The 14537-nt window shown below is 36.3% G+C and overlaps 2 protein-coding genes across 3 annotated transcripts in view; one reads left to right on the top strand and one right to left on the bottom strand.

Moving 5' to 3' along the window:
* Positions 1-4136, top strand: part of LOC126841707 (uncharacterized) — a 22920-nt gene extending 18784 nt beyond the window's left edge. Inside the window, exons 5-10 of the mRNA XM_050578304.1 lie at positions 145-279; positions 390-467; positions 1145-1232; positions 1293-1396; positions 1466-1565; positions 2143-4136. Of these exons, the coding sequence (XP_050434261.1) occupies positions 145-279; positions 390-467; positions 1145-1232; positions 1293-1396; positions 1466-1565; positions 2143-2942 (1305 nt within the window). The 3' untranslated portion in view covers positions 2943-4136. The remainder of the gene's footprint in view (positions 1-144; positions 280-389; positions 468-1144; positions 1233-1292; positions 1397-1465; positions 1566-2142) is intronic.
* On the bottom strand, positions 4112-14537 carry LOC126841706 (protein mesh). Of its 2 annotated transcripts, XM_050578303.1 has the most exons (17): positions 14003-14513; positions 11786-12393; positions 11580-11717; positions 11358-11526; positions 11166-11277; positions 10946-11091; positions 10679-10872; positions 10450-10595; positions 9971-10385; positions 9744-9891; positions 9353-9679; positions 9142-9278; positions 8933-9062; positions 8576-8869; positions 7835-8017; positions 4469-4604; positions 4112-4398 (listed from the first exon to the last, which is right to left on the bottom strand). In XM_050578303.1, the coding sequence occupies exons 1-17, from the start codon at positions 14436-14438 to the stop codon at positions 4281-4283; spliced, it is 3837 nt and encodes a 1278-aa protein (XP_050434260.1). In that variant the 5' UTR covers positions 14439-14513; the 3' UTR covers positions 4112-4280. The 2 variants fall into 2 exon arrangements, with proteins under 2 accessions (XP_050434260.1, XP_050434259.1); XM_050578302.1 differs by lacking the exons at positions 4112-4398; positions 4469-4604 and adding an exon at positions 5424-6580 and having other exon boundaries at positions 14003-14537.

The raw sequence follows: 14537 nt of genomic DNA, 5'->3' as shown, positions 1-14537 counted from the left end.
ACATTTAATACAGTTATGGTTGATATGTGTCCACGGACCCTTTTACGGTTACGAGATTAGCGAGAAATACACCATTAATTCGTATTTATTTTAATAATAGTAAATAGTAGTGCAATGTAATATTCGGTGTGGTGTCGTTTCCAGGCCGAGTTATTGGAAGCGGTGAGAAGGCGCAGACCAAAAGTCCAAGACGACGACGATGTCGACGACGGACTCCCGCGAAGTCCATCAATGCATTCGCCTACCATAGCCACCGGCAATGATCTCCTGTTGAGCAAAGTATTGAGATCTTAGATTTATAGCGATGACGATAATATTATAGTAATGTGTATTTTTTTTGTTAAACTTATTCTAATGGCTTTTTGTTTTGCTTATTAATCTATTGTCAGGAATTGATAACAAAATCTTCGCACAGCACCTGCAGTGATGGATCGCTTCTCAGTATGGGAAGTTCCGAAATGGACGAAGTAAGATCATCTGTTATGTAGAACGTCGTTGTAAGCGGTTTGCGACCGATTGCAATGCCGTTTTTTTAAATAAAAGACAAATTATAATGATACAAATCTTAATTTTAAATACTACGTTGTTAGTATAATGTTAAAATTAATATAAAATTATTTATGTTCTCAAACGGAACAACGAAAACGAGTTATTCAATTAACATCATTAAGTTCTCTATATTTGCTAGTTTTTATTTTTAGTATTGAACTCGTCGACCTTCACAAGTATAACTCATAGAATTAATAATTATTATAAAAATATAAACCTAATTATTCAAATATATGCAACTTAATATATTTTGAGTTTGATCTAATTAATTACAATTATCGAAATTCGCAATTTGTAATACTTAAATATATATTAACTTTGACATCAATTTTACATAACTTTTACAACAATTTAGTAGTGGAGTTTATTAAATCGTACATTAATGACAATGAGCATTTTTACGTTTATCATTCTTACACTTTCAGTAAAAAATAGACTACTTTATAAACGGGTTGAGGTCTACATTGTTAATAGATAATAATACTTATTGAAACATAGTAGTAACAGCTTAATTATGTAACATGTAATATTCAATAACAAAATGAATTATAAATTATATAAATATATTATGATAATAAATATTTTTCACTTTTAGGACTCATTCGGTGGTCATATTTCTCGTCATTCGTCAAAAATGTCATTATACGATAAACACACATCTCAAACTCATCTGGATAGTTCAGGTAAAGTTACGACGTACAATAAAAAAAATAGTTTTATCATAGATAAAGTATTTATTGTAGATGGGGATTCTTCAACAAGTGTTCCTCTGAGCCATAGTGCAGCCAAGCATCGAATGGCAATCAGGCCAAAAAGAAAGCACGGCAATCCTCGTAATAAAAAGCCTGTAAGTGTAAAATACACGTTAAGTAGAAATTAATATGTATTGATTAAGTAAAATTTTTTATTTTCACAGCTTACTGTGGCCACTGCTCTTCCCGCTACTCCTGAAGTGAACGAAGAGCACTCTGGGCGGTCAGTGTCACCCGAGACCAAACCTCAAACCGATACTGCAGGTATATACAATTATGGTCACAGTTATTCGGCTTATTACCCAGCCAAATTTAGTGCCAAGAAACCTTTGAAAAAAGCACCAAAAACGAAATGTAAAAAGCCCAGACAGAGTTGTTGTTTATTCCGATTGAGTTGTTTTGGTCGTCGCCGTTCTGGTGCATATCGTGTACGAAACGATGCTCTACCATATTTTATACGTAGCTCGTCCATTCGACCAGTTGGATTTAACAAGATATCTCCTCAGTTATCACATAAACAAATTGATGTGACTAAAGGTAGAAATAGAATGAACTTATATGCCTATCCAAAAGGATATTTGAAATTTCTAGAGAGTTACTTTATGGTTAGTAGTTACGAATCAATGAGAAACAATAGACTACCAGCCATTAGTGAAGAGGATGTGTGTCCCCTGTGCGGTTCTCTAGATTATACCGTTAATAGCAATAAATGGAAAAATGCTTTACTAGTACCGTTCTAATTGGTTAAATCCATAAAAGATATGACATTTTGCTATTTCACCTTTTTTTATTGTAAAAATATTAGCTTTGCACTAAATTTGCACGTGTGTTTTTTTTCCAGATGGCACTACTTGCACTTCCCGAGACCTCGACACTTGCATTGATGAAATATCCATTGAAAACGTTCCAAAACGCGAAGAAGGCTTTTTTCACCGCTTACTGTCACGCCGTAGCACTAAGAAAAAGACAAAACCTGAAGAAGATGTGGATAAATTTCTTTTCGATGACGCGGTAGCAGCTAAACCCCGGCAGCGAGAAGAGCCTCCACCTGCCAGCCGCATGCAAATATCCTATCCTCCTGATCTTCCATTCGACCATCCGATTACACCGCCGCCACATACGCCATTGGCTGAGGACATCTTAGAACCCGACACATTCACGCCTATTAAGAAGTCATTTAGTCTAAGGCAAACTGACGATGAGATGTCTAGTGGATCTGTTCAGAAGTCTTCGTCATCGGACAGTGTGTCTAGTGTAATGGATGAAAATTCTGAACGCTATCGTAGCTATAGCTCTAGCGACTCTGAACCCCGTTTGTTACCAGTTCCAGCACCACGGCTATCCAAACTTGGCACAGAGGTGCTTAGAAGGAAAAAACGGGACGACGAACCCGAGTTGCTGAAAGTATTTGCCAGGAGGTCATTAAAACTAGGTAAAGATGGCGAGCCGGAATTATTGAGCAGTGACAAAGAGAATGAGTATAACATAATACAAAGTATGAGCGAAGAAGCTGAAAATGAGATTATTGTTAAAAAGAGTGAACCGCAAGTAGATGTTAATGAAAACCAAACAGAAATACCTCGGTTTAAACGAATACAACAGCGTAGAGAGGAGTGGGAGAAGAGACTGCAAAAGAATTAATTAATTCTGAATGTTTCCCCCATCATAACTAAGGGTTAAGAATTATTATTATATAAGAAGTTAGATATTTATTTTTATTGCATTGCTTTTATCCTTTCTACATAGAACGGTGCTAGATGATGGTTATATATTTACCCGAGTGGCCTTATACGAAATAGGTTGTGAATTATAGATACAATATTTACCCAATTGTTTGAAACTGTTTAAATGATTTATATTTTTCAAAGTAGATAAAACTATTAATAGGAAAAATTAACCAAATTTTACCATTTTTTCCTTCTATTATTTTTTATATAAAGATATATAATATGTATATTATATGATATAACGATTAATTAATACAATTTATAAAAAAAATATCTTCACAGTAATACTGTTTGTTCAAATGATATTTTTTCATTAGATTGAAAAGTTTGTAAAGTCTATTTTAACATTATCAATAGTAAATATGTTATTTTTAGAAGAAGGAAAAAAAACGATATTCGTTTATATGACAATTACTCATCTGTGATTCCATCTCTACCATTTGAGACATTTAAATTATATTAAATTGTATTATTGTCCCTGTCCCTAAAAGTTCCTTTTCCCATATAATATAAGGCCATTGATAATTTTGATTTGTTAACAGTGTAATGTAAGCAGACAATTTGTAGTTTTTACAAATATACAACATAAAAAAATTGACGCACAACTAAAAAATCGTAAAAATTGTTTGTACTTGTACGATTCTTATATTATATATTTACAAATTGGTGTTTACTTTACTTTGTAACTCATTAACATAAAGACTTTCTTACCACTTAAGACAATACACCTTATTGAAGAGCTGATTGTTGTAAAATAGAATTTCTCGTTAAGTACAGTTATTGCTTTTCAAAAATCGGCCGATCAAATGGTTTTATAGTGATATTTAAATAGATTAGTTGTTACGTTTTAAATGTTTAATCAAAAGCAATCTATTAAACTTTTCATTTTCAAAACCTAACCTCATTGTGATTAATTCACCTTATTTTATTTTTTTTATATGAATAACATGTAAATTATTTTTTTCTAAATCATTATTTCAATTATTGTATGGTAAAATAAATGATGTATTTTTCAAAATCTGCTTATTTTTGTATGTTATAATTTATGAATGTTGAGATGAATTATTTTTTAAACCACAAGAATCGACGGTTATAAATATTATGTTATATTGTCTTATGTTTAAAAAAAATATAAGTATGTAAAAGTTAAAACATTGTACCATTTTAAAGCAATATGCAAAGTATATAAATATAAATAAATATTTGTGTAAACAACTATGACGTGTGTTGACTACATTACATTTGTGGCAGTTCAATTAATTATAGTTTCAGTGCGATTTGGTTGTTCTTCATCATCGTTTAGAGATTGTTGCGATCCCACTTGGGCAGTTAAATCCTCTTGAGTGTTGCGTGGCGGTAGGTTACGATTCCTACACAAAAAAAAAACAAAAACAATTAATTACTTAATAATTAACAACTATTTAGAAAAAAATTGTTTACTTTTCAATTTTAGCTCTCTTTACTCGCATAAAGAATCGATAGCCAACGCACACCAAAATGAGGAATAACGGTCCCAACATAAGTAACATGATGGGTACGACGATTACTAAAGCCCTGGATGAAAATTCCTGATGACCTGTGTTGTCAAAACAAATTATTTTCATTGCATCATTTGAATTAGATAACATTGCAGACTATTAATATTTATTTGTTAATATTTACATATTTTTTTACAAAATAAAAACTAAGTATCTTATTAGAATTTCTAAAAATTATAAATTTTAAAAAGCGTTACAATATTTAATGTATACAATACGTGACATACACAATGAAGTAGTATTTTTACATGTTGGGTGTTTTGTATGAAAAATGTAATTTGAATTTCTTTATAGAAAAGAATAGATTGCGGTACTTTAATAGGTAGTTGAAACGGCAAGATTTGTAATTTACACATACTTCGCAGTCAAATAAAAGTTAAAACTTAGTATCTAATGGCTAATGTCAACAAACAATTAAATTATACACGTTAGTTTTATATAATAGATCGTGGCACTGACAACAGTTATATTAAATTTTGCTAAATAGCCTTCCTGTTTTAGTTTTAATTAAATATAAATAAACTGCCTTATTTGTATGTCCTTAATAAACAAGTTGTGTGACAACTCTTAATAAAAAATTTACTATTTTTAAATTCTAAATTCTTATAGCTACTAATTAATAAATACAAATAATAGTATAAATAACATGAATAGGTACTAATAAAATAAAAAACGTGCAAAACAGCTATAAGAGTAAAATGAGTTTTTAATTTTGATTAACATATGTAAACCAGAACCTATGATATAATTTTGTAAAACTTACATATAAGTTATTTACATTGAAATTCTTGATTGTAAATATAAATATTTTCGCGTCTAATTGATTTTTAGTGATTATAATTTATAATAATTGGCCACAGATGACAGAAGACGTTATTCTTTACAATAAATTAAAATTACTTTAATATGCTTTTGGACTATAGTTATTAGATTTTAAGTAATTAAATTTATTAATATTTTATAAAACCCGCTATACGTATAGTAACAACTATAATATAATGTATATCAGACAAAATAACTATACCGCATTATAATTACCCTTGGCATGTATGTGTTTTTTTTTGTACAAAAACGTAAGCAAAATAAATAAAAGACGCATTTATAAACGTTAGATAAACTGTATTTTTATGTTGACATGGTCAGTGTTTAGCTGTTTAAAAGTCATTTTAAAACTGTATAATATATATATATTAAATTAGCGCGTACCGCTGCTGGTGGAAATGCGGGTTTTAAGCCGTAACAATAATAATACTTGGATATGACCGTTTGCATCGACAAAACATAAAATTTAAGGTTGGTTTATCAACACCGAGACTATAGTAAAAACTGTTAAAACTATATTTAAATTTAAAGATTTTTTTTTTTGTGCAAAATGCCATCCAAAATATATAATACATACATAATAATTGTAATAATTTAGTTTTCGACACCGGCGCTTAAAATGAGTCTTTGAGTTTGGACGGAAAAATTTGCCGTTGAACGGCCATGGATGGACCGCCTGTGTCGCGCCTGTCGGTCAGCGGCGAACCGGGCACGTAGATGGCCGTCCTCTTGGGTATCTTGTCCAGCTGTCCCTCGTACTCGGCGTCCAAATCCCACACTTTGGGCTCGAACTGGACGTCGGGTTTGCCGGGCAGCGGCTCGTTGGTCCTGTACACCGCGTCGTACGACCGCTTCGGGTTAGTCGAGCTGGCCAACGAGTCGGGTGGTGTGGATCTGTTGGACGACGACGCCGGCGACGATGACGTCAACTGTGCCGGTTGTTGCCGTTGCTGCTGCCGGGCCGACGGCTGTTCGGGGTCTTCGGGCTTGGACAAGTCGACCGTGCTCAGGGCCAACACGGAATTCCGGCGTCTCATTGCGGCGGCCGACGTGAACCGCAGGCCTGGACCGCGGCGCCGCCGCCGGTACACTTGTGACACCACGCAACATATGCCTACCAGCAGCGGTACAATTGCGCCAGCTATCAACGCGATGGTCATCCAAGCGCTTCGCGACTCATATTCGATATGACCTAAGACCGGGATTTTTCGTACGTAAGTACAAGTAGGCATGGTAGCAAGATATTTTAACAAGTTATCGCGAGAAACGTTTCAGTGCTGCTGTCCAACGTTTAAATTATGGTCTTTTACTCTTTAATATTTAATTTAAATTTAGAAGTAAAAACTGCTTGTTATGTTACGATTTATGAACTTGGGCGAAACAGTCGAAAATCTGCAAGAAGCGTCAGAACACTCAATTAAACTAGTTACAAATTGAATTTCTCATAATAGTATGACGCATTTCAACATTTTAAATAGTTCACTAGACAAAAACACCATTTTCGAGGCTCGCAAGATGTCTTTTATGAACATTTTTCCTTTATAAATTATCAAATCGTTAAATTAAATACTTTTAAAAATATATTGACCACAAACAGTAGCATTGGTAATTAAACTAGCACTTAAACCAACAGAGCCTGTTAAAGTCTAAAACTAAAATATTATTTTGATTAATTTTATTTTAAAAAATTGTGCAAAATTGTGAATTTTGCGCACGGACTGTAACCATCGACCCATGCCCTATATATTTATGTGTACTTTTTATAATGTATGTTATAACATTAACTTATAATGTTAGTAATCCAAAATTTTCCCAGACATATACAAAATATTAAAAAAAAACTATTAAACATTCACATTACTTTTACTTATAAATAGTTAATTTTCAACCGCTTAAATGCGATGTAAAGTGGTAGGAATTTGTATAAAAAATCATATTCTATATTCAAGGTTATAATTCATAATTGTGTCGACATAAAGTGCCAAACAATATACATAAATCCGCACAATAACACATTGTATTATTTTGTGATTCACGACTGCTTGTCGACTATTTAACTAATCATTAGTAAATTTACACAGATTTCAATTAAGACTTTCGTAAGTCAACTCCTTGAAAGTATACCCTTAAATTTTGTCTATTAGAAATGACAACAATGTTGTAGGTATTTGTGAAATATTGTGAAAATACGCTAATTACCATTCAAATGTATTGATATTTTTACAGCCAAATTTTGCAAACGAGAATAATTAGGCAAGAATTTTTAAAGCGGTTTACATTTTTAAAAAAAAATACGAATTGCTAAAATGTTTGATACCCAAGCCCGTAAATCATAGTTTGTGATGCCGGACAAATTCGCAATTAGTTAAAATGAACAAAAAACACTAATAGGAATGATTTGCAAACACTGAAATATTTCCCGTTTTCAAATACTTTTTGTACTCACGCAAACATTCTGTGTATCCATATTCTGGAATATCCCATTTGCCGTCGGACGAACACGATCTCCGTTGGTCGCCAATCAACACGAAGTCTTGGTTGCACTCGAACGTCACTTTGGTGTTAGGCACAAACAAGAAGTTGCTCTTTCGTCCGAACCGGGGAGTCTCCAGAACACCGCAGGATATCACTACAGAAACAAGCAAGAAGACTGTAATAGTTTTTCTGTAATATTTTTGGACCATGCTTGGTTTATAGTTCATAATATTGTGGTGGTTTGTAGTGACCTAACCAGCGGTGGTGAACGATAAACAAAAAGGTGACAGTAAGAAAAGAATAGTGGGAGTAGAACACGCATCGACATATATGAACTACGACCACGGAGACGATCGATTTAGAGTTCAGTCTACAGGCAGCAGCGAAGCAAACATCACGCAACATTGGCCCGAAGAAAGAAGATGAAAGGCTTCCAAAGTTGGCAAAGCGAATTCATAAACATAGGTGAAACTGTGTAAACCATGGAAATATTTCAAACAAACCCTATACAAACTTAAACTAATTTATATTACAAATTTAATATCCGTGCCATTTGGTCAAATTGTGATCGTTTCTATTTAAAAATAAAAAAAGTCATCACTATTTTGATCTATACCCACATCGTGTTCACGTAGTTGTATTATAAATTATAATAGTATTTAAAAATGGATCTAAATGACCATAAATCTTTCGGGTCTTGCTAACAACTCACCTCTCTGCTTGCTCATCTTTTTAGTGTTGACGAACCCGTCTTGATACTGCAGCGTGTAGAAAGCCATATCCCAGTTGAGACTGACCGAGTAGTCATACTTGCATTGATACGAATCCCCGCACAGTTCGTTCGCTTTCTTGATGTCTGCGGTTCGGTTGGGCGGTATGATTAGTTCCGGAGTCTGTGCAAACACTGGCTCGAACGTCCGGTTCGCATAGTAACTTGCCGTGCGACCATATTCCCTGAAAAACAACGCTCCACCCTTGTTTTTTTCATCTCTGTCTTCTAAAATCCCTGCAAATAAAAATACTCGTGACGTGTGAACTCTAAATTATAATGTGTTTTATGGTCACATACAATTCATCGCGAACTGCTTGTGAGTTCCTTCGAAATCAAACGTGGTGGGTAAGACAGTCATGCCATCGGGCAACACAAAGTCGTCCATTTGGTCGAAACTCCAGTTGCCAAACAACCCTCTGGTTCGATTCTAGAAAGAAAGCATTAATACAATTTACTGGCACGGAGTTCGTTGCGAACTCCGTAGATTATAAAATTATTTTACTCACGATAAACTGCCAAGGCATGTAAACCCTGGTCGTCATGTAACCTTTGTTTTCCAAGACTTCTAGACCGGCACCCGACTGGAACATGATCACAATTTCGGACTGATTGAGTGTGTAAGATGGCGAGTAAACGGTTACGCCTAGGAAACGACGATTTGATGATCGATTTAACAAGCATAATCTTTATGTAAAGGTTAAAAGTTCTGAGTCTTACCGTGGAAGTGTTGCACCTTTAACGCCGGTCTATCGAAGTATACCCGTTTGCCGTCGGCGAACACGTCCAGTCTATATCTCCATTGAGCGGCTTTGGGCCGCAGTCGCACTTCAATTACGGTGGACGTATTGTCGCGTGAAGCCACCGAAGTTAGTTGAGTGGCCATCACTGGTCCGTAAATGTTATTCGGCAACTGTTCGAATCTTCCCTGGACATCAAATTTGAATTCGTCCGAGTCTACGTGCACTAACACGAACTCGCCTTTACCATTGAACGTGTACTCCAAGTCGTCGAATGTGATAACGTGCGGATCTCCGAACACGGTAGCTGAAATCAAGTAGAAAACCCATCGTAACAACTGGGTAATTCGTCATAGCGCGATTGCACTCACCTACGTACGGCGATTGGTACGCCACGCAGTCTTGGGAAGGCCGACGTTCGAAACGGTAAGTCTCGCAACCAACGGCCTGTTCTTCTTGCCACAAACAACATGGGAAAAACGGGCTCATGTCGTGGAACCATTGCGACAGCGTGGGCACCTTTAGGGAGTTAATCAGACATATTATAAGATAACTTTTGCCTTTTTGCAGAAAAAAAAAAAACGTCTAAATACGTTACTTTATTGGCTTCGGACCAAGGCAAGAAACCCAAGTTGTGTGACCTCCTGGGACGGGAACCCCACTGCTGGTCGTAGGAAAGCATGAGATAATTATTTTTGTCGTAGCAACACTGCTGTTCCGAACCTTCCATGCTCGGCGCTCCCGTTGTAACGCAATGCACGGCTCCTTTGTTGTAAAGACACTGCGGGTTAGCATCCCTGTCACAATCAAAGTCCGGCAAGAAACGGCCCCGATCGACTAGCGCGTGGTCTAGAGTGCAGGGACATTGGTGAATTTCGGCCGCAAAGTTCTTCAAGTACCTGTCGTTCTTGATCCAGTCGTCGCAGATCTTTTCGGGCCAAAACTCACCGTGCCATCGTTCCCATTGTGGCGCAAAGTACCATCCCAAGGGTATAGGCTTGCTCCAAATAATCCTATAAAAATACAGCCGAGCGTATTGATCAGAAAACAAACGATTTCTAACGATAGGATATTTACGGTGAAATGGATATGCCGAAGTATTGGACTGGATTCACCAGCTGTATCTGCAGAAAGCCAAACGTTAAATCCAAATTCCTATCGTTTTCTCGGTTTTCAAACTGTTTAGGATTGATCACATATTCACCAGAGTTAGGCACGGAGTCCTGCGTAATATGTAGAACGGCAACATAATCGTAAGGTTATAGACTTAGAAAAAAAAATGTATTCAAACAGCCAATGGGCTAACCTCAATAACGTCGATGAATACTAAATCCGGAGAAATGGTAACTTCTCTGTAACCGTACAACAGAATCTTTACTTCAGCGTCGTAATTGCTGGTCAAATTTTGTTTTTCCCAAGTGATTTTTATCTCTTTTGGTTTCCTCTCGCGCACCGATCCGTCTTGGAACCGGATGCGTTCTGTAGCCGTGGCAGGGGTCTCTGTAAAAATGAGTGAACATAGAAATAATCTCTGGTTTCAACTTGCATTCGAATTTCCTTCAAACCGACTTACCAACGAAGTATTTTCCTTTCCAGTTATATTTCTCATCGCCGATGGCCACGTCGAATATTACATAACCTTCGGCCATCAAAAATGGTTGTATGCAAACCGCTCGGTTTCTGTTTACCACCGTACCTTCGACTTCTTCGGTGTCGAACCTACAGTATTGCAAATATCCGTTCAATCTCTATTTATTTAAACGACTACTATTAATCTATCCGGTATCACTTACTTGCACCGGACTTTGTCACCGGGTTCAAAACACGGTCCGGTTATGTTGACCACGGTGCCGCCCAACATGTTGCCACTCTCTGGCGCGAAAACCAGCGGCAAATTAGTGCCGGCTAAGATAAAAGAAAAAAATACTCGTTTAAATATGTAATCTACGTTGCACACGTTAACATAATATATCCAGCTATTATACCTATGTCTTTGTTACAAGTGCCCAGCATGATATTTTCATCGATTCGGAATATATGACGACCCGGGAAATTGTTTGCCCAACCCCTGCCCACCAAATCTCTAATTGTCGACCTTTGCGAGTATGGATAGTATTCGAAACTTCTCGTTCCATTACCCGCGTTGAATCCCACCTGTAAGTCAATCGGTAAGTGAAATAGTCGACGGGTTCGATTAAAAAACTCACGAAAGCTGGTACTCCTCCTTCGCCTCCGGTCGTGTCTCCACCAGCTTCGGTATGACTGGTCCATTGCATGTCAGCATAGTTAAATATTGCGTAGGCGAACACTTCGTCCGTAGCCAAAACCATCTGGAACGTATTGGTCTGAAAAAAAAAAAAATAATAATAATAAAGTTGGGCTCATCAATGGTATTTGGATAAAGCTCACTGACCTTATACAAAGCATTGTCGATCCCACCGGAAAACGACATATTCTTCCAAGTGATTATAACGGAGTGCTTGGGCACAAAGGATTCGGCGCCGACTACACCTTCTCGAATGTCCCATTTGAGCCTCTCCCTCATTTCCACCCCGAACTGATCGGTTCGAGATTGCAAGTCTCGCTCCATTCTGAAATATACTCCTGCCCTCCGCCTGTCCTCGTCCTCCGGTTTCAACGAACCTATCCGGCACTTACTGTAGAAAATGCCAATGAACGAAGGGTCGTTTTTCTTCGGCCATTCCTTGATGGGAAATGAAAGCGGATAACGATAGTGCGTCGGTGGGTCGCTAAACTCCAGGTAACCGTTCATGGACACGCGCGTGTAATTGAAGCGGAATCCGAAAAAGGGCAACTGGAAATTGAAGTTTTTGTGGAGCTGAGGCGAAGAACCGTGTATGTCGGTTTGATAATCACCATTGTCGCTATCGCCGCCCTTGTCAAAGAACCAATACAAGAACTCCGACCGGATTTCTGCCAATCTATCTTCGTTTATCACATAAGCCGCGGCGCCAGCCTGCAGTCGTTGCATAGGCGGTGCATACCTGGACGCGTAGTTATCTAAACAGATTTTAAATAATGAACACTTCGTTTTAAATAATTTAATTACTTTTAAAAATCATGTTAAAAATGAATAATATGACATGTTCTATTATAAAACTCTTAAGAATGGCATATGGTCGCCCTAATCTAGAGCAATGTGAATCATCTTGCTATATAATATACAAATTAGTCAGACTATATTGTAGTACATGAAAGTTGATTTGTAAAAAGTGATTATATTTAATGAATATAATATATGAATCATTTTACATGTCTTTAAAGCTTTAATCTCTACTAAAACACTTTTTAAAAAATAATCCTGTATAAACTTATAATTTTCTGTTTGCGTATAATTCGAAATAGTTTTTTTATATAATACAATAATAGAGTATCCAAGTACCTGACTATCAAGATACCAGAGTTATCGTAAATGTATTATATTGTGTTATTTGTTTAATTTTGTCTTTAACTGGTTTAATTTACGCTGTGTGTTCAATTCCAGGCGGTGACTAATTACTCAAGCGACTATTTACCTATTTGTCAACCTGAAAACCAACGATAACAGGAAACGCTTGATAAATCTGTTGAAGTGTTCATCGCTATTGTCGCTAAGGAATTTGAATGCCGTCAGTTACAACATACGAAAAAGATTAACTTAGATACTATAAAGAATTTGACGACGCATTTAATCCATCTGTTTATGACGTTAAAATACGTAATAAAACAATAATTCTAGTATTTATAATTCATACCTACACTAAAAAGAGTACGATACTTAAAACGTTAATGAATGAACGTAACCTGAAGACCAGCCCTAGAGTTTGTACCTAGCTTGGTAATATTTAAAAGTTAACAAACAAATTACTTTAATGAGGTAAAATTGTAAAAGTATTGCGCTGGTTTATTTGACAAAGAATTGTTTCACACATCAAATTATAAATCCTAATATTGATTTTTAAATAGTTTTATTCGAATAAAAATGTAAGTAGATTTATTCGTATACCCATTCCAGTATTTGAACACCTGATATAATAATAATTAATTAGTGGACAGAGCGTGTATACAATTTACATTGAAACTATAAACTTTTGTTGAAGTGTTAATTGAACTTGCAATTAATAAATAAAAATTGAACTTGGATACAAATTGCACGTATTTGGTCTAGTGTGTAATAATACCATAGGGTAATTTTAAATCGATGAATATATTTGAAACAATGTAATGAATAATATTTCGAAATGAATAAGTGCGGTGTTAAGGATGATCTGGATTAAGAGATTAGGCATGAACAACACAAATGCTTTCAACATCCCACAACGACTCTAATTAGGAACAATAAGATAATTCTTATTTTAACGTTTTTTATAGTTGAGCATATTTTTCTGACCTATCCGATTGTTATTCTCATGAATTTTGTAGTTTCTATGAAGTATCAAATAAATTTGATACTTCAACGTTGACAAAACTTGGATGTACCATCTACATAGAAATATAGATTATACAATTTCCTCCAACTTTTTGAAAGTATTGTAGTTTATTGACCGTTTGGTAAATCTGCACTGAAAAAACTGACCAATTTGTAGTACCAGACTTAATAAAGAAAACCATATATAAATGCATTATTCACCGTAACTCTGACGTCCCTGGTATTGGTTACCGTTCCTGTTGTAAATGTTGGTCCTGGGCGTCGTCTGTTGTCTTTGCCTCTGCAGCTGCTGTTGCTGCTGGAGAAGCTGTTGCTGTTGGAGCAATTGCCTTTGTTGTTGTTGTTGTTGTTGGGGCGATTGTTGTTGTTGTTGTTGGGGCAATTGTCTTTGTTGTTGCTGCTGCGCGTACCCGTATTGGTCTTGGGCCGCATTTGGGTTGGAAAACTGCGGAGCCCGGAGACCGCTGTACTGTTGGTCAATGATGTCCTGCGGCCTTTGCTGGGACCAGTACTGTTGCGCCGCGTTTTGCTGATCGTAGAGGACATTTTGCCCTTGCGCCCGTCGACACGGACACAGACAAAGCACCGCGCACGCGACTATTGCGCGGACACCGTAATGACGACGCGGATCCGGCATGGTTGCGATGCCAAAGTATTGTGCCAAAAAGCGGCACACGATACCGTCGAAACGAATCGAAAGCGGAAAGCAGATAAGACATTCGGAAAAACAAATATG

This window comes from Adelges cooleyi, unplaced genomic scaffold (assembly GCF_023614345.1).
Source record: "Adelges cooleyi isolate 19-005CV unplaced genomic scaffold, UGA_ACOO_1.1 ACOO_flye_CR_arks_rails_tigmint_CR_PRNA_41, whole genome shotgun sequence".
Lineage (NCBI taxonomy): Eukaryota > Metazoa > Arthropoda > Insecta > Hemiptera > Adelgidae > Adelges > Adelges cooleyi.
This window is presented reverse-complemented; position numbering and strand designations above follow the sequence as displayed.